The 20000-nt window shown below is 45.2% G+C and overlaps 1 protein-coding gene across 1 annotated transcript in view; it reads left to right on the top strand.

Annotated features, from left to right (window-relative positions):
• Positions 1–12979, top strand: part of LOC147016107 (isovaleryl-CoA dehydrogenase, mitochondrial-like) — a 13417-nt gene extending 438 nt beyond the window's left edge. The window contains exons 2-3 of the mRNA XM_085848799.1: positions 4502–4591; positions 12849–12979. Of these exons, the coding sequence (XP_085704925.1) occupies positions 4502–4591; positions 12849–12905 (147 nt within the window). The 3' untranslated portion in view covers positions 12906–12979. The remainder of the gene's footprint in view (positions 1–4501; positions 4592–12848) is intronic.
• The last annotated feature ends 7021 nt before the right edge of the window (positions 12980–20000 follow it).

Below are 20000 nucleotides of genomic sequence, written 5' to 3'. Positions count from 1 at the left end.
GAAAATGCTTTCGTTGTGACCGTACAAATACACCGCTCAAATCGCAGGGGTCACGAGATTTAATTTTAACACCATAATTAAGTCCTCTCTATACTTGTCGGACATTGTCCTTCAAACAATGGGTTATTGTGATCCTGAAAAAAAAAAATTATCTTGTAGTTCGACAAACAAATAAACCAATGTCACCCGCAGGGTGACCCGTATCTTGCCAAAAGGTGACCACGTGTGACTTCTTTAAGGTCAAACTGAGGTGAACAGAGCTGCTATCCACCAGGAGCGACTCCTTGAGGAATATCTGCCTACGAGAGATTCCGATGAGAATCGTTCTACAGAGTAACCATGAAAAATATGCTTTTGCCTCATAACGTCACCAAATGACGTCATAATGTCTCAAGCTTGACATATCTAGAAAGCACTCATCGAGGTGTTCAATTTGAGGTACTACACGATATGGTTCCTAAAACTTGAAAATTTGACCTTGGGGTCAAATATGCTTGACTTCAGGCGCTAACCATGAAGGTCAAGGCCAATCGCCACCAAAAATTAATCAGCTGAGCGCCAGACCATGAACTATATTCCCATGAAGTTTGAAGACGATCCGATCAAAATTACTCAAAAAATAAGGGTTTCGTCGACTCCCCTGATTTGCGACAGTGACCTTGACCTTGACCTTCAAAATTTTATGCACTGAAAGGGACCTCTATAGGCCTCTGATATGCAAAGTTACAAAAATTTCCAATGATAACTGTGCTCTGCAGAATTTTTTATACGTGATTACAGACAAACAAAAAATAAAAAATAAATAAAAAACATACAAGCTGACTAACATATCTTGCAAAAACTTCGTTTTGGCAAGATAATAAAAATAAACAAGTCTGAAGACGACAATGGTTCACAAGCGGTATTTGACGATGTAGATTGTTTCAGAAGTCAAGGATGAGACGATGTGATAATATTTGACCAAGTTATAAAAATGATCAACATGATGTGGTACGAGTGACAGGTTATTAGCTGCAAAATGTCGAAAACCCGGATTCGTTCAACAACTTTCAAAAGTTGACCTTTGCATAACCTTTAAAGGTCACAAAACCATGTTGTGGACATTAAAATAAGGAAACAGGATACGTGCTATAGATTATTGGAGTTAGTTCGTCCAAGAAGGTCGAAAACCCGGTTCGATTCCCACAACTTTGAAAATTTGAACTTTGTGGCCTTTAAAGGTCAAAGGTCAAGGATTATGACCTTTGGTGCAAAACTTCCTCCAGAACATTCCAGGAACAATATAACGTCATATAGGCTATATTGCATTTCGCACTCCTCGGATTATCCATACTTTGATGAAATCAGCGTAAAAACAAACTTGAAGGGAGCGCTACGGGCAAGGTGTTCGAGATAGAGCAAAATGGTTTGAAGACTTTCGGTGGGGAATGACCAAGATTATGCATAAAAATATTGTCATCCTCGCTCTCAAAGTTTGGGCAGTCGTATGATTTTTATGTCAAAATTAGCAACTTTCTCAGTGTTTCTGTACTGTACTGCACTGTACCTATTTTCGCTTTATTGTATTGTACATTTGTTTTATCTACTCGACTGTACCATACATCTACTGTACTCTACTGTACTGTACCCAAGGTGCATTAAAAAGGCATACAAATAAAATCCACCAACGAATACAGATAATCACAATTGTACAAAGTCAGTTGACATCAGATCAGATCAGATCAGGTCAGGTATGGGAGTATGCGCTGGAGAAGCGCGTCACTGCGTCCACTTTCTGCCGGTACTCCAGGGGCCTCCGTCTGGCCATCCCCCAGGCAGATGCCTGGCCCATCCCCATCTCCTTGATATGCTGATCCACTTGCTGTAACCACGAGGCATGTGGTCGGCCCATTGGCCTCCTCCACTCACGAGACTCCCTCGCTGAGAGAATCTGATGAGCAGGATCAGCATCAGGAAAAGGAGCCACATGTCCATACAGCCACAGCTGACACTCACGGACTATGCAGGTAACAAATCTCATTTGAGTCTCTCTCAGCAACCGCTCGTTGGACAAAGTCTGACCAGTGATAGCCAAGGATTCTCTGAAAAGACCTGGTACCAAAATAATTAAGTTTTTAAATATGACAAAATAAATGACACCCCAGGCCCGACATAAACATCCATTGACTTGTGGCGCACAACCAGCAGAGACATGAATATTACTGCCAAGGTAAGTGAATCTCACCGTGACCAAAACATCCTCACCACAAACGGGCACAAACAAGATAGCAGCATCTAAAATGTCATTGAAAGCCTGGATCTTAGTTTTGACCCAGGAAACCCGTAATCTCAGGGACTCTGACTCCTCATGCAGCACCTCGAGGGCCCCCAAAAGGATATCCAGAGTCTCCGCAAAGATGACTGCATCATCTGTGAAATCAAGTTCATTGTTCTTGTCGTGTTCATCTTGTTTATCCTTTGCACCCCGCCCCATCCCTCTCCCTTCCACAGATCTCATGTCTCTGTTCCACAGTATTTTCCTTCCCTCTTCCCCCCTCTTGTCTCCTACTCCCCTTGTTGTATGTTTTGTGTGTTAAGCTGTCATATGAGCCTCGACAGTGTGTGCAAAAAAACAAAACAATATATCTTGACATTCCCAAACGATGCACCGCAGCTTGATCTCTTTGACATCCTCCCCAGAATCCAGTCCATAGAAGTGCTGAAAAGTGTGGGGGCCAGTACACACCCCTGACAAACTCCAGTAACAGCTGGAAATAAGTCGGTGATGGTACCACCACATCTCGCAGCACTCTCAGTACCAGAGTATAGTTTAGACATCAGATTGATCAGTTTTGGTGGCACCCTACGAAGACCTAGAGTCCTCCAGAGGGCATCCCGATTCACTGAATCGAACGCTTTGCAGAGATCAACATAGGCTGCAGGCAGCACCTGCCGAAACACTTGTCTGTGTTCAATGAGGACCCAAAGGGCAAGGATACGGTCAATCGTTGACCTCTTTGGTGTAAAGCCTTACTACTCTGGGCACTGGTGCTCAAGCGGATGGTGGTGAACCTTATCAAGAATTATCCGAGCAAAGACCTTGCATAGTCAAGGAACTTAGTGCTATTCTGGTTGACTGTTCCAGACCCATGGAGACCAACACATGTCTCATAACCATATCTCTTCAAATACTCCAGTGAGACCGCTAGTTGCCAATTAAAAAGTATAATGCATAATATTGTTGTAGTCTTCCAGTCCGTTCCTATTGTCTGGTTTGAATCCAGCATGTCTCCTCAATGCGACCATAATGGTCAACCAATTTGAAGCTCTTCATCTAAAATCATGTGTCTAAAAGCCATGATTGGTGCCCTGAATCGGTCAAACCCTAAGCTAATTAGCACCACCTTCTCATCTCTGACTCGGCCAAGTGAGACAGACCCGTGGCACTGTCTCTATATGCGGCTTTAATCATTGCAGCTAATTAATCCCTCAACGGGCTTTTCCTTAATCACCAATGAAGAACCAGAACAAACAGAATTCACCCTGAAACCTGGTTTGTTTGATTACAACCATGCATGTGGGGGGATGAGGTGGAGTGGGTGGGTGAAGGAAACCAAAAAGGACCCAATAACAAATAAATGAGGCAATCAACAATAGAAAAACCTTACCCAACTACTGAATCGTATACGTCCACAAACCAATGATGTATGGGAGATCCTTAATTTTCTACCTTATCTTGGCCCTCAAACACACCACGTGAGATAGACAACAGATAGAGATCACATGACAAGAAATACCCGAGTTGTGTTGGCGTGACACAGCCAGTGAGGATGCAGGTTGGCAGACTTGTCGCTTCCCTCCACAGGCTCGGTCAGTGTGCTGTCTAGGTACTTGAGAGCAAAAAGAAAGGAGGAGAGGCGTGGCTGACTGGTTGAGGGCATGTTGCAGCAGGACAGCCTGGCAAAATCACACAGCCTACCGTCTCGTTGGGCTCGGGCAACTCCTCCAATCACCCCTGCTGCATGGGCTTTTAAAGTTTCTGGCTTCCACCAATAGCCGTGATATTTGTCACCCCTCCCCTCTCGTTTGCTATTGGATGAGGGCCGCATGTGATAGGTAGAGGACCACCTCCGCTGCTTCTTGTTGGACTCCTTAGAGGGACGGCAGTGGGGGTGGGGGGGCGAGGGGGGGTGACTCGTCGACTTTTCCCGCTAAGACCACCTTGTGGCCTAGCAAAACATTTTCAAAGAACATAAAAGACAGATTACATAGGCGAGGACATTAAAAATGGAGTCAAAAGTTATCGGGAATTTCGACATAGACACCGTCTTCCTTTCCCGATGTCTATCACACAAGCGATGCATATGTAATATCATGACTACATCACCTCATGCTTATTCTAAAACATATCCTAAGGAAATAACTGAATTGTTCTAAGCAATGTTAACCCCGAGGAGTCAATTCCAGAGCAATATGTTTATGAGTGAGACAATTGGAAGGCTTGCTCTTTGTTCTATTGCAGCTGCGACAGACAATGCACAAGTTTTGCCAAGAACACCTCAATCCCAAAGCTCAGCAGATAGATGAGGAGAACAACTTTGCAGAGATGAGGGTGAGTACATACATATACAGTACAGTACATTTGTTTTCATGATTGCTCATGTTGCTTTGCATTAGTGGACATGTTGAAAGATGAATATTGAAGGTTGATAACATGTTAAGCACGTTGTAGGCTCGAAATAACATCCTGTGAGATGACTTAGTTTATTATTATGAGGAAAAGCTAAACTGATGTATTCTTCAACCGTGAGGACAGTGATTTGTCGGCTGTTGTTATGCCATTGGCATGCCATCATGGACAACAGGTAATTTTCCAAGATGATCATAATAAATAATAATAATAATAATATTAATTGTATTTACGAGAAGAACCCGCTCTCGATGCGAGCAGCCAGGGTAGGTCATGTAATTTTCTTCTACCTCCAAACGTGAATGGAGATTACGTTTTCACCCCTAGTTGTTTGTTTGTCTGTTTGTGAGCAGGATATCTCAAAATGTTATGGACTAATCCAGCCGAAACTTGGTGGACACGTTGGGTGTGTGACAAGTACGAATTGATTAGGTTTTGGTGAAGTTCCAGATCTGGATACTAGAATTTCTAAAATGATTCTTCACAAATTGAGAGATGGGACCAAAATTGATATATAGCCTGATAGTTCAAAAAGTATTCAAAAAAGTATCCTGGTGTTGGTGCAGTGGTTAGGGCAGCGGCTTGGGATCCAAAAGGTCCTGAGTTCAAGCCCCGTTGGGCCACTGAATTAATACACCAGGGGGTTGACTCAGCCTGTCATCCTTCCGAGGTCGGCGAAATGAGTACCAGTATACTGGGCCGGTGTATACCCCGGTTAAAATAGGTGTACCATATCCCAGTGTCATAAGAGGCGACCAGGGTTGCGTCAGGAAGGGCATCCGGCGTAAAACATGTGCCAAATCGCTATGCGCATCATACGGATGATCCGCTGTGGCGACCCCTAACGGGAGCAGCCAACAGAAGAAGAAGAAGAGTTCAAAAAGTTGTGGACGAGTTATGACAAAACTTGGTGGATGAGTTGGGTAGGTGACAACAAGCCGATTAAATTTTAGTTGAAGGGGAACCCAAACTATATGTATATCTCTATTATAATACCAAGCTTGCACACTAAAAACTCGGCTCGCCGTCACACGATCCCTATGAAATTGCTGTGGCACTTAGCGGACATGCCAACAATGTTTGGGAAGTCTTGGCGTTCCATAGTACCACTTGCATTTTGCACAATGCGTATTTTTGTCATTCCCCGTGTACGGTCTGTCGTCTGCTACCAGCTATGTTGTACTGCTATCCCGTGCATGTGCACGGGTATCGTGTATATATATATATATATATATATATATATATATATATATATATATATATATATATATATATATATATATATATATTTTCTCAAAACAATTGAAAATCTTGAATAATTGTCCAATTTGAAAGGAAAAGAAAATTGGAATTATTTTTTGGCTATCGCAAGGTGTTACGAAAAGCCCTAAAGTCATAATATTTGATTTTTTTGTCAGTGACGTCACACCTTGAACCCACCTTGATGCAAATGGTACCTTACATTGAGAAACGGTATTCCGAGTTCGGATTCCAATCCTGATTCCGCCAACATTAGTAACTCTGAAGGTTATCAGTGTGTTGAAACTGATCTGTGGGATTTTGGAGACAAAATTAGTGATGGAAACGCTTTCGTAGTGGACTATGGAGCTGTATCGTTTTGAGCCTTGTATGAGCGATTCAGTAGAAGATGGCAACAGTGGAGGTGTTTGTGAAGATGAAAACGTTCGTCGCATGTTCACGACACATTGGTAGGTGTTGTTTTTTGCGTTCATTGACGGTTTATAAGGGATTTTGTATTTGATTGATAAATCGGTTATATAACTCCAGCAGAAATACCCATCATCATCCGACAGTTGACAGGCACACTCGGACACCGCCGACAAAATGGGCGGCAAATGCTTTGTCCCACCATCACAGGCTGACCAGATGTTCTGTATGTTACAGGATCGTCCTGTTTCGTACTTTCCTGGGACGCTATTTGTGTCTATGTCCGTGTCGTGTTGATGTCCTGCCCCAGTGAAGGGGGAGTGCTGCTCGGGAGGAGATGAGGGGGGGGAGGGGGTGGGAGAGTGGTGTGGGTTGGTGGTGGGTATTGTTAGGGTGATGGTTGATTGGGAAGGGGGGGTGGGGTTGGGGTGGTGGTGGGTATTGTTTGGGTGATGGTTGATGGGGAATGGTGGAAGGGGGTGGGGCTTGCAGTGGTGCTGGCTATTGTTAGCGTGATGGTTGATGAGGTATTGTGGGGGGGGGGGTGGGGTGGGGGGTAGAACCCTGAAAGTTTTTGTTTCCTCGGTCAAATCCACTCGGAGGAGTAGATGATCATACATACCGGTACATACTTTCTCTTCATGATAAATAGATGGTGGTTCATTTGACTTGCAGAAATTTGTGTTTATAATTAATAATTATTTTCAGGTGCTCTTGTGGTACCTGCTAGGCCAGCGTTTCTCAACCTTTTTACCCTTGTGGAACCCTTGAAATAGTTTTCATTTCTCAGGGAACCCCTGCATAAAAATTATTATATACCATTATTAATATCTAGCTCTTTTATATTTTTATCGTAGTTCACGTGGTAAATATTGGATTCGCTATATATGCTAGATATCCCTTATTGTCGGTGCGTGCGTGCGCGCGCGCGCGCAACGCGAGGCTCCACAGCACAAACCAGCAAACCAATTTCGATGAAACTTTGCCAACAGGTGCCATATGGTCTGGGAAGGTGCGCGTTTGAATTCCGTTGCTGTGCAGCGGCCGAAAAACCACGTACAGTATTTTCAATACTTGCCCTTCATTTTTGAATGTAGAGAAACGAGACTTCGGAACTAAACACTTCGAGATATTTAGAAAATTTTACTCGAGCCGATTTTTGATTTAGGTTTTATTTTTCAAATGGTAGTCCTTCAAAAATCGGGCGTCTATTTACCGTCATTTAAGGTGTGTATACAGTGTTTGTAAGGAACTTCACCATCGTTCCACCTTCGATCTCTCCTCTCCAAACGTTATTGACCAAAGTGAAAAGGATCCAAAATAAATGGAATCACCGGCATTTCTGTCTTTGTGGATTTCTAATAATATGTTTATTTATTTACCGAAAACGATTCCATGACACACACACCACCTTCAATTATTTATTATTTAAAGTGGGAGTGGTGTAGGAAAGTGGGCGTGGCTTATGAAAAATATTGTGTGGCTCAGGAGGTGTGGTCAAACAAGAGCTTTGAGAGAAGTTTATCAGGTTGTGTGCGTGCGTGCGTGCGTGCGTGTGCGCGCGCAATGCGAGGCTCCACAGCACAAACCAGCAAACCGATTATTTTTCATATGGTAGTCCTTCAAAAATAGGGTGTCTATTTACCGCCATTTTTTTATGAGGAGTGCCAATTGGCAAAATACGCAATAGGAAAAATCTTGCAAGGCAGAGGAACAATTGTATGTGAACCAATACGTCTTGGCAATGAATTTTCGTCGGTGGATCAGTCAGAATGAAAAGCATCGTAACCAGTGTGATGATGACCCTCACCAATCCTGGCCAATAATTGAGGGGAGTCAACTGAGGATTCTCGAATATACGGTTTATTGAAGTTGTACAGCACACTTGCAAGCGGAGGTGGCACAGGGACCAACCACAGCAGTCAGAACCTGTACCACACTAAAGGTTACACTCCAAAAGTTTCATATATAAAACCTATTCCTAGGTGGAGAAAAAGCAAGCAAAGAAAGAAACAAAGATGCAAGTGGGCTTTTCCCCCTCCCTGCGGCCCTCGGGGAGAATTAGCAGTAAACAGCTCCTTTCTCACGCTTCAGACAGTGAGAAAGCGCCGGCACATATTCATAAACAGGAGCAAATCCTTTGTAGATCTCCAAGACTTGTTGACACTCCACTGGAATTCATAACAGCCTGCAAAAGCTGCTCTCTGGCAAGGCCATGGCTGGCTTGTTGATATTACATTTTAACACATCGTACAGCAAATTGTAAAACGAGGGCAAAAGCTTGGAAACACAATTTGAAGCAACCAGGACAAAGGTTTGAATCCAGACACCTGATTAATGCAATTGATGAATGTTTAAATAAGTCAAATGTACAAATATGGGCCAATGGGGCCATCACCTAATATGTCATAACAACCAGCGCTTCGATCCTAGCGAATCCCTCGTCGCCTGCCAGCTTGTAATATTTTTTTTCGGATACTTGGTTGAAGGAAAAAATGACCCCCTTTTTGTCAAATTAATTGGCAATGAAAAAAAAAAACCATACTGCTCGTTTATGAGACCTCACACGGAGGTTTTAATTCACAAAAAAATTTTTTTTTTTTAATTTTTTTTGTTTGAAAACGTCATTTTTGAAAGTGTTTGTCAACCCCGAATCTGTTTGACAATTAAAAAACACACCTCATGTAACTTGATCAACAAAACTTAAACAAATAAAGCTGAAGCAATAAAGGTAAACAGAAGAACTAACCGTGAGACAGAGACAGAGACACAGACTTTGTGCTAGGAAGCACAGAGAAGATAGATGGACACCGTGCATGCATCCCGTACTTGAGTCAGTCACTCAATGATGCACGAATCCGCCGCGTACATGACGTCCACTAACCAGTGAGGGCGGTTTCACACTGGCGCCATATAGACATCGTTAAATACATTCCCTATGGTTGTTATAATTGTAAATAATACAAGAGGTTGAAGCCTCTTATAATAACCAAGGAGTTTCCAACAATATGCCGTACGTGTATAATAAAATTACGAATATTAAATCAAACAAAAAACTACTCAAAAATACATTAGCCTATTTATTACTGTTTCTCGCGGAACCCCTAGCGACCTCTTGCGGAACCCCGGTTGAGAAACACTGTGCTTGGCAATGGCAACAGGAAGATAAAGTACATGTGCTGGTAGCTGGGTAGAGATGGAATTGCAGTTTCGAGCGACGGCTCTTTCTTCTGCTTAATCGTGGGGACGGCATCCTCTCTCAATCATGGCAGCTAACCACAAGATCTAGCCATCTCTGTTGTTTCATAACAGAACTCTGTGACATGTTCGGAGCACAAAAGTGAACATTTTCTAGGCCTTATCCACACACAGGTATTTCAGACAAACCTCGTCCAATTTCTGGCAGACTTAAGGTGTTTCGGCCATTGGTGTAGCACAAAACCACTTCGGTTTGAATTACTACAACCACCAAGTATGCATTGACTCGGCATATTTGCGGAAAATCGAAAATTATTCGCCGTTTGCGTTGAATCTTCCCGCGATGGAACCCGGAGACAGTACTAACTTGGCGGTCGACTTCTGAGTGTGACGTCATAACTAAGTGTGAAGAAGAAGAAGAAGATTCGAATTTTAAATGCAAAATTACTTACTTTATCAATCGCAAATCGGAAAAAGACACAACATATCTATTTTGTAGGGTATCGAGGGATAGATTAGCGTCGAGGTGGTCTGAGCATTTGGGACCCCTTTAATGTCCCGATGCAGATCCAGCCCATCAGTGGGAAACAAAAGGTAACCTGTTCAGCCTGACAGAGGTATGCTCTCTCCTGAATGTCATTCGAGTTACCATTAATATTATTAATACCATGTCGGCCCAACTTCGGTAGGCAATTTATATTGGCGATACACAAAACGAGTCTTTTGGGACACCAAAAGTTTTAGCACACACACCACCAGAGGATGCCATTTCCATCACATACCATATTTTAAAGCAATGTTTCTGCTTCAATATTTGGTATGTCCTTCCTTCCATCCATCAAAAAAACATTTTAAGCAGCGCAAACGCTGAATTGACACAAGGGGTTGCTCATTGCTCTAGCTGCCTAGCATCACGAGAATGAAATTCGAAACTGTATTGCTTCCTTCAGGCACGCATGCAATTTATTTTTGTTTCTTTTTGTGTGGGGGGGCCAGGGGAGGTACAATCCCCCCCCGAAAGTCTGTGTCTCAATTTGTACTCAGGCACGTATTCCAAAACACCGAGGCCTCAAATCTGAGCACCACATACGCACACTTGCCGTGATTGCCGCAGTGACTTTTTCAATTGCTTGCTCTGGGATTGTCAACATCAGATTTGATTGTCAGGAGAAATATTGTTACGGATTTGGAAACCTTGTGCACACAAACAGCCAGAGTCTCTAGGCTTAGTTATTTCGATAAGTATGTGTTTACAGTTAGAATCCCTCCTTCTGTCTAATTGGAATTTCCTGTGTGCGCTACGAGTTATTTTTTTTTTTTAGTTAGGTTTTTACAACAACAACTACTACTACATCCACTACAACAATGCCACCATCCCACACTCGACCGGTCGCCATTGCCCATGTGTTTTTGGCTGAAGGCGTGGGCGGAGCCTCCATCGCCTCAGATCGAGGCTCTGTCCCAAGTCAGGGCATGGACGTTTCAGCGAATGAGCGAAGGACGAGCATGACACGCACGCCCCAGCCAATCGGGAGGTGACCACGAGTCGTCCAACAACCCCTCGTCCAATCAGGAGGTGAGTGGGAGGCGAAGAGACCCCTCCCACCTCAGAAGGGTAGAGTCGTTGTCTGGACCAGTGTTGAGCAGACAAGAGTGCATTCTGCAGGATCGTGGCGATTGCGGTCTGCAGTCTTGGTCTTGGTGGCGAGTGTGGCTTGATCTGGGTCGTGGGTTCGAGTCCCACTGTGGTGGTTTGTGTTGGAGCGCTCGAGCTGGGATCCCCGTTCCCGCCGCGGGTCCGGTGAAACCGCACGAGGCGGGGAGGTACCCGAATAGGCCCCTGCCCTCAGCTCGCCTTCCTTCCGAGCTGGAGGACTCAATAAAGGCCGGCCGGCCCAGTGTGTGTGTGTGTGTGTGTGTGTGTGTGTGTGTGTGTGTGTGTGTGTGTGTGTGTGTGTGTGTGTGTGTGCGTGCGTGCGTGCGTGCGTGCGTGCGTGCGTGCGTGCGTGCGTGCGTGCGTGCGTGCGTGCGTGCGTGCGTGCGTGCGTGCGTGCGTGCGTGCGTGCGTGTCGCGTGTCACCAGTCCATTAAGTGGAATTGTTCAAGTGCCCTGTGTACATACCTGCATTGCTTTTAATCGGTTTAACTCTGATCTCTGTGTCCCCCTTCCCGATTATCGTTATAAATAAACCCCCTGTTGAATGTTCCAGTTTGTTGTTCGTGCTTTCCTTCATTGGCCTAGCAAGGTGTGTATTGAGAAATAGTAAGGCCGTTGGTGCCGTAAATATGTTCATTTGGATCTGACGGACTCTGGTAATTCCGCTCGGTTATACTGAACCGAGGTCACTAGCGCGACCTGGTTCGACAGAGCCCATCGAGGGTGTGGTTTCCCCGGTAGCTGGACTGCGTGGTTACTTAGGTATATTGAAATTTGGCAATTAACCCTTCCCATGCCGTCAAAATATTGGCGACCACGGTCCGCTAAGGGACCCGTGACCTTTCGGACTTATCCGAGAGTCACGACCTAAATTCCGAGTGTTCGGTGGGAGACGACTCTACTGCTCCCCCTAGTGGTCGTTATCGCCACCGAACCCCAGCCCACAACAATATTACAGAGCAAAAGTGGGACTTCCCACCAATGCTGAAGGTTGATATGCAGGTATGACAGAGTACTTGCATAGTCATCTGTGTTTTTTTTTTTAAATCATATCCTAATCATGAAGTATGGTGTGTGCATTTCTTGTAATGTTTTCATGGCAAAACAGTTAAATTCAAAATGGAACAGAATGAATGATGTAGATGCAAATGGTGAAAGGCGGACGAGTCTGAGGGTGTCATTTTTGAAAATTGGAAAGTGTTTGAATCTGAGTGTTTATAACATCTGCAAAGTGGTTTGTATATATATATATATATATATATATATATATATATATATATATATATATATATATATATATATATATATATATATATATATATATATATTTATTTATTTATATATATATGAAGGTTGTTTTCTCTTGTGCTTTGACTCACAAATTCAGATTAAAAAATATTTGATTTACTTCACGACTGCAAGCTTTTTCATGTCTCGATAATCCAATTCGTAATCTGGACTTTTAAATTATTTTTTTATTTTTCCCATTTTTCATACATGATGAAAAAGACTTTCTTGTCTTCTTGTTTTTGTCGAACTGTCGAACTGCACAATTGTCGAATTTCTTGTCTTCTTGTTGCTATTGCTATTCTTGATTGTGTATGCAGAACAGATACACATTTTACCTTTCATGGATGTGTCGCTGTTTGTTTCCAGGATTTCTGGAAGGAACTCGCCAAGCTCGGTGTATTAGGGATCACCGCACCAGGTTAGATGATCTCTGTTTTTTTTCACAATGAAGGTTCCTCTTTGTTTTGACTTTGATTTCAGAGCGATTTCCTTTCTAACTTTAAATTCCTCTCTTTCCCAAAGAGAAATGCATTACCCCACGTGTGTGAAGTGCAAATCAGGGTTTAGCAATTGGTTCACTTTGTCTGTCTGTCTGTCTGTCTGTCTACACACAGACAGTCGATAGTCGAGGGACTTCTTAATTTCATTTGAATGTTATATTTTGAACACGAATCGGAGAACGAACCTGTAGTTTTGCAGGACTTTAGCTCTGAATTTGGCAAATTGGATGGAATCTCATCCCAAGCATGCATCCACACAGAGGAGTGCGATAGTTGTTTTTTTACTCTGCCTGTCTGGCAGTCAAAATTAAAAATCATCCCAAACAGGAAACTTACTATTTTTAAGGACGTCATAAAGGACATAAACAACAGGCACGAAGAACTCATGTAATGTCTTAAACATAAGGTGGTGTAATGCCGTGCGTCAACGGCGGTAAACTTCCGGAAAAAAAAATAATTTTCCTACAACCCAAAAAAATCTTTATTTTATTTCAATTTAATTATATACTTTAACACTGTGGAACACAAATCGCCTTGTTGGCACTTTCAAATACTTCCAGTTTAGCAGCACTTGGACAAAACATTACACCATTTTACGCCATCTCGACCAATCAAATTTTCCCCTCACTCTCTCAGTGTTGGGGAATATCGAGACTCAGACAAAATCGTGGCTCATGAAATATAGATGGTGCTCAGAAAGACCCTTCCATGTCCTATTGTCCTTTTTCTCAAGACTGTATGGAGTAAGATGTTCTATGAACTCTCAACTACGTTGGGTTTTTTGCTTAAAATATATTGAGCTAACCTTGTGTGTCTTTGGACTGCTCCAGTTCTTGTAACCAAAGTAGTTTGTCATGGCATGTATTTTTAGCCGCGTCTCACGTAGCGAACGCTGGCTTTCGGACAGCTCCGCATTGTTCTTGTTCTTGTTCTTCTGCCTCATCTTCTTCTTCTTCTTCTTCCTCTTCCTCTTCCTCTTCCTCTTCTGGTGAAGACAAAACCTTTAGGACGCGGCTCTTTTATATACAGGATCCGGATCTTAAATACTAAACACCTGTACACATCCTCACATTGAGGGTGCCTTTTGAGAGCGTCTATCATGAACTTTTAAATATATTCGGACATTTGCTTTAAAGTTTCGAAAAGTTCACGTTCCTATTTAAAGATTATTCCATTTAATGTGTTGTAATTTCGTAAATACACTATTTTCTCGTCATGAACGAGGAGCCTCCATGACGGGTCTCGCTATTGGCTCCATCAAGGCATGTGACGAAATATCAGAAGTTGTTGTTATTGTTATTGTGATCAAAATGCTGATGTTTCGACTTTCTGTAATTGATTTTTAGCCACGTCGCATTGCGAACGCTGGCTCTAAGAGAGCTCCGCGTTGTTCTTCTTCTTCTTCTTCTTCTTGTTCTTATTCTTCTTCTGGTGAATACAAAAGCTTTAGGACGCGGCTCTTGGACACATTTGTCCTTGCTTTTAGCAGCGTCTCACGTCACGAACACTGCTCATAGAGAGCTCGGCGTTGTTCTTCTTGTTCTTCTTCTTCTTCTTCTTCTTCTTGTGAAGACAAAACCTTAATCTCTGGGACTCGGCTCTTGTATATACAAGATCCGGATCTCCTTAAATACTGAGCACATGTACACATCCTCACATAGATGGTGCCTTTTGAGAGCTTCTATCATGAACTTTTAAATATATTCAGACATTTGCTTTAAAGTTTCGAAAAGTTCACGTTACTATTTAAAGATTATTCCATTTATCGTATTGCAATTTCGTAAATACATTATTTATTTCGTAAATACACGATATATCGTAAATACATTATGACACGTTTCGCTATTGGCTTAATCAAGGCACGTGACGAAATATCAGAAGTTGTTGTTGTTGTTTTGTTTTTTTTAGCCGACACAATCTTTAGGACGCTGCTCGTGGACACATTTGTCCTTGCTATATCTATCCCAAATCACTTGATGTATGAATGAAAGGGGTGCCAAGGTCTGTTAAATTTATCAAGTGAGAGGCTATAAAGTTGACTGTGAGTGCCCTCGATGAACCACCATTGTCACAGCATAGCAGCGAGGGGTTGCACACAATAATGAGCTACTCATGTGGAGTTCCATTTTTTTTCTAAGGTAGGAGGCTGGTTCCAAAAGTTCATGCCCCTAATATTGAAGAGATTAGGGGCACGACCTTTTGGTGTGAAGATGGAGTTGTAACAGATTCAAACTTGAGTCATAGCGCGTCTCTTAAACTGAGCCTTTGCAGGGTGAGAAAAATGAGCATGCAGTGAAGATGGATGGTGCAAAGCAAGACGAGCTTTTTGAATACAAAGACCAATTATATTGTTGCGGACCCGGGCTCGCAGGGGTACGAGGGTGGGGGTATCCCTGGTTTTACCCGGACTCAATGGGAATAGAGGCCGTCGTACACGAATAAGTCCGTGTCGCGGTGGGTCGCTAACCGACCGCGAACACCAAGAATTTAACCACGTGACCTCCATCTAACTACCGTTTAACTAGAACACACAGTCGCCTTATCATGGAATTGCACCCTCAGTGGTTGTGCTGCTCTTATCTTTATTGGATCTGGATTAAGGTGGCCGAGCTTTGGCTCCGGATCATGCGCGCACAACGCGGGACTGATGTGAGAGCCAATCCGTTGGGGAATTACAATCTCCCGGCTCATGTATGTATGGACATTGCAGGACCGATAAGGGGAAAGGACAAACGCAGGCAGATTGAAAGGAAAATGTGAACAAGACAATTTATTTACAGCAAGCAATGTGGGGTACGGGTAAGGAAGGAAGGGAACTCAAGGGCTTTAGTTGAGTCAGAGGGCAACTGAGACAGGAAAAGGAGAAATACAATAAAAAGCAATCGAGGTGTGTCTTTCCAAAAAGCAAAGAAAATGCACAAGTCGCAGACTTAACTTAACCTATTCCTTACCTACCGGATAACATGATAGGGTACACATCAGACCACACACATGGGGAGACAATTGGGAGGGGCAGGGTGGCCTTAACCTACCATACATGCAACGTTCGCCCTCCCCAACTTGGTACCTCTCTCGGGAACGGCCCCGACACTACACCCCACAACCGAGTGTTCACGAGCTCCGTCGGGAGCAGCCAGCCAACAGCCACGAGTGCCATAGTTCTCTGCCAGCGAACCAAAGTGTCTGGGACCAGGGAAGAAAGTCAGAGTGATGACCAGGGAAGGGAGAGAGAGGAGAGATATTGTTGCGGTTCTTGGAACCACATGCATCCAGCAGATAGTCGTCCCAAGACAGTTATTCCATTAATATACGTGTAGATAGTCCCTTTCCTTTTGTCTCGCGGAACAATAAGGGAGTGCATTGCAATAATCTCATAGCCAGGTTTGCTTGCATCATTTTTTCTTCATTTCGTCCCTACTCTTCTTTTTGTCTGATTATTCCTGAGGTAAATCAGCCACGTGCGCCTTCGCTGTGAGGTGGGCCCTCATGGAGGCCAGCGCGTGCAGTGCCGCTGTGAGGAAACGACGGCGCAGAGCCCTCATTCCCAAGCGAGCCCTAAACCCAACATGTCAGCGAGTCCTATAGTGCGCTTAGCAGTGCGGGATTATCGACTCGAGCTTCCGATGATCTGGGGAGGATTGCCGGTTGCATTTAAAAGGCATACGAATGAATGCCTCTTAATGCCTCTTAAACACGAATGGTGTTTTTCACAACACAGGAAGCACAGCCAGCACGATGCCCACGCTGCACAAAACGTGTATGGAGGCTGATAAAGACTCCTCCACGCCATGTTGGGTGGGATACGAGTGTGCGGACTAGAAGGCGGCGCGTTCCTTTTCAACCTCGATATCCGACACGTATTGGTGTTCGGCCCGCGCACACGCTAGCAGAATCGGGCGAACGCGAGCACTGACCACGTGCGTAATGGCCGAACTCCGCGCACTGTATAGAATGTGCTCGAAAGCAGACACGTACGCCACTCGCAAAACATGCATTGATTTATTCATAACGATGTACCTTCAGCCCTCGCTGGCAGCAGCGGATTCCCCACGGAAGGTGGTCTTCTCGTCTCTACAGCCAGCAAAGCTGCGATCGAGCCGGGGGAATGTACAGTGCGGGTCGCGTTGACGCGCGCATTGATCGGTGCTGGTCGGACACCCGAGTGGGCATGCGGGACCCTCGGCCGGTTGCCAGGGCATGGCCCGGGGTTTTTTGCGGGACGATTCGCGTGCCAATTTCAGTGTGGGCAATTTGTGTCATGTCATGGGGTCGGAGCGAAATATGTTCGCTGTCTGGGATGACCTTGCTGGCAACGAAGTGAGGTGGATTCCGGCCAAAGTTAGTGGGCCAAGTGAGGGGTCAGGGCCAATCGGAGTGCCCGATTCAGGTGATGACGTTTCGCTTTGGGGTGGCCCCTCCCCCCATACTGCAAGTCCTATAAAGGTCGGAGCAGTCCCTCCGCCGCTCTCTTTCTTCTTTCTCTGCCTCTCTCTCGCTCTGGCCTCGCCCTCGTCTCGCTCGTCGACATCGCCACGACCCGCCACTGCTGCCTGGACTCCGCCTCCTCGTTTCCACCCACACGACATTGACCCCACCCGCCAAGTTGGTCCTGCCTACCACTCCGTCCACGCACCCTGGACTCCGCCCCTTCTCCACTCAAGTCCCTCCTTCACGGACACTGTCTCCACACACTCTGCTGAAGCCAGAGACGGGTGCCGCACTACGGAGCATTCCCCCCGAAACGTATTGGTGGCGCGTCGTGCTATCAAGTACAAAGGTAACAAGAACGTAGCCTCAACTCATTTCCCTTCTGGTTTCAATACTCCCTCTTCATCGGGTTTTCTGTGTCTGTGTGTGTGTGTGTCCTGCTACCTGTTTGCTCAAGTAAGACTGCAGAGGGTTGTTGTTATTATTATCATTGTTATTATTTTCGCGTTAAGTCTGCTCTGTGTCTGCTTTTGTAAGTTGCTTGTTTATTTGCTGCACCACACTTCTCTCCCCTATCTCTGCACAACACACGCCAATAAATCCTGATCGTGCCACATACCATTCCTCGCCCATTGTTCATAAATTATTATTGGGACTGTTCCCTGCTCGTTTTAGTCTTTTCTTCCATTGATCCAGCATGGTCCGAATCCTACTTTAGCCGGGACTTTATTCCCAACGATCCGTTCCTTTAAGCCGGTACATCCTTGGCAGTGTCGCTCGGCTGCATCCGATCTGGAAAAATGATCCGATCCGGAGTGATCCGGCTCGGACAAGGCGTACCGAGGGCGTGTTCCCCGGTAATTAAATCACGTGATTAATTAGGTAACCCGATTAACCCAAAGACGGGTGGACCTTAGGTCACGTGGTTGAGTTATTGGCGTCCACAGTCAGTCAAGTGACCCGCTGCGTCATGGAATTATCCGTGTGCGACGGCCTACAATTCCGGGGAGTCTGGTGGGAACCGAGATAGCTTCCCCCACCTGGTGGTCTTCTCACCCGACCCCCGGCCCGCAACAACAACAAAAAAAATATATATTGTTGCGAATTCTCGCCCGCCAGCGTGCGAACGGCCACGTAACTCGAATCGCGGCACGTCGCCCACTGGCCGGACAATTCAGTCGTGACCCTCTCGGAACAACGCCGGGAGCTAGTCACGGGTGGGGGTTTAACCTCACCACGATCGTGCCAATTGCCCACCCGTGCAGGATAGGGTTGCTCGCCAAATTCGATCTACCTAAGTACCTGCGCGAATGGTTGACCGCGCGATCGTACCATGCCACAGGCCGACTCCGGACACGAACTGCTTAAGTGGTCAGTTCCGTGCTACAGTGATAACCGAGCGATGTTATCGTCAGCCTTGACGGTTCCGATTAATTACTGGGATGTTGCACCCACGACGAACCCCTTACTTGAAGCAAGATGGAAATTCAAACGGAGGAAAGGACGCAGCGAAAAGGGGAACAAGTTCACACAAGCACGTTTAATTCACAAAGACCAGCACGGAAGGCACGTATTTACAGTCACAATAATCAAAATGCACATGTAAAGCAAAAGCAAGAGTTAAAACCGAATACGCGTACACACGGCAACACTTACAGTTCTACTTGTCGGACAGGCGCCACCCACAGTCATTTACACAAACCCAAAGAAAAGAAAGGACTTCCCTTGGTGCCGCCGTCGAGTCCTCCTCCCACGACCTCCACTCCGAGCTCCATCTCCTTCGCCGTCTTCCACTGCCGACTCGACCAGACTCGACGACACAGCTCGACTTCAACGAGCTCCTCGGGCTCCACGAGCTCCACACCGAGGCAGAGACACTCGACCACAACGACACAGCTCGGCGATGACCCAACAACGACTTCGGACGGAGGCGAGTTTCACGAGTCAGGGAGAGAGCGAGAGGAAGAGGGAGAGCGCAGGAAGAGGGAGAGAACGCGCCCCGCGCATGTCCGACTTTTATAGCGTGGGGCTCCGCCCTTCACTCCGCCCCGTTTTTGGCTCCACCCTCCTTCGAGAGGGTTCTCGAAAAGGGGCGTTCCCTCACCCCGACCGCCTCAAGCTGTCCATCCACCAATCGGTGGCGAGCCGCCCTTCCCCCCTTCCCTCACACCAAGCGCGGGGAAGAATGGCGGGAAAAGCCCACCAGCATCCTTGGCGGTTTTTCTTCATTTGAAATCGAAGATAGAGAAAGAAAAACGACTAACTGGAGGATCACAGCCTGAATGGATCACATAAATTCCCTCTATACAATGGGTTTGGGCTTAACTACACATGTACCTATGGAGATATCTCAGGACCCTTTATGGTGTAATGCGAATTTCCACAGCCGTAACAATATATATATATATATATATATATATATATATATATGTATATGTATATATGTATATGTATATATATGCCTGGTGTGTTGGCGCAGTGGTTCGGGCAGCGGCTTGGGATCCAAAATGTCCTGAGTTCAAGCCCCATTGGGCCACTGAATTAATACGCCAGGGGGTTGACTCAGCCTGTCATCCTTCCGAGGTCGGCG

The sequence above is a fragment of the Eptatretus burgeri genome, chromosome 12 (genome assembly GCF_056783735.1).
Source record: "Eptatretus burgeri isolate ZD-2024b chromosome 12, Ebu_testis_v1, whole genome shotgun sequence".
NCBI classification, from domain to species: domain Eukaryota; kingdom Metazoa; phylum Chordata; class Myxini; order Myxiniformes; family Myxinidae; genus Eptatretus; species Eptatretus burgeri.
The sequence above is the reverse complement of the archived record's forward strand: the minus strand, read 5'-3'. Positions and strand labels throughout refer to the sequence as shown.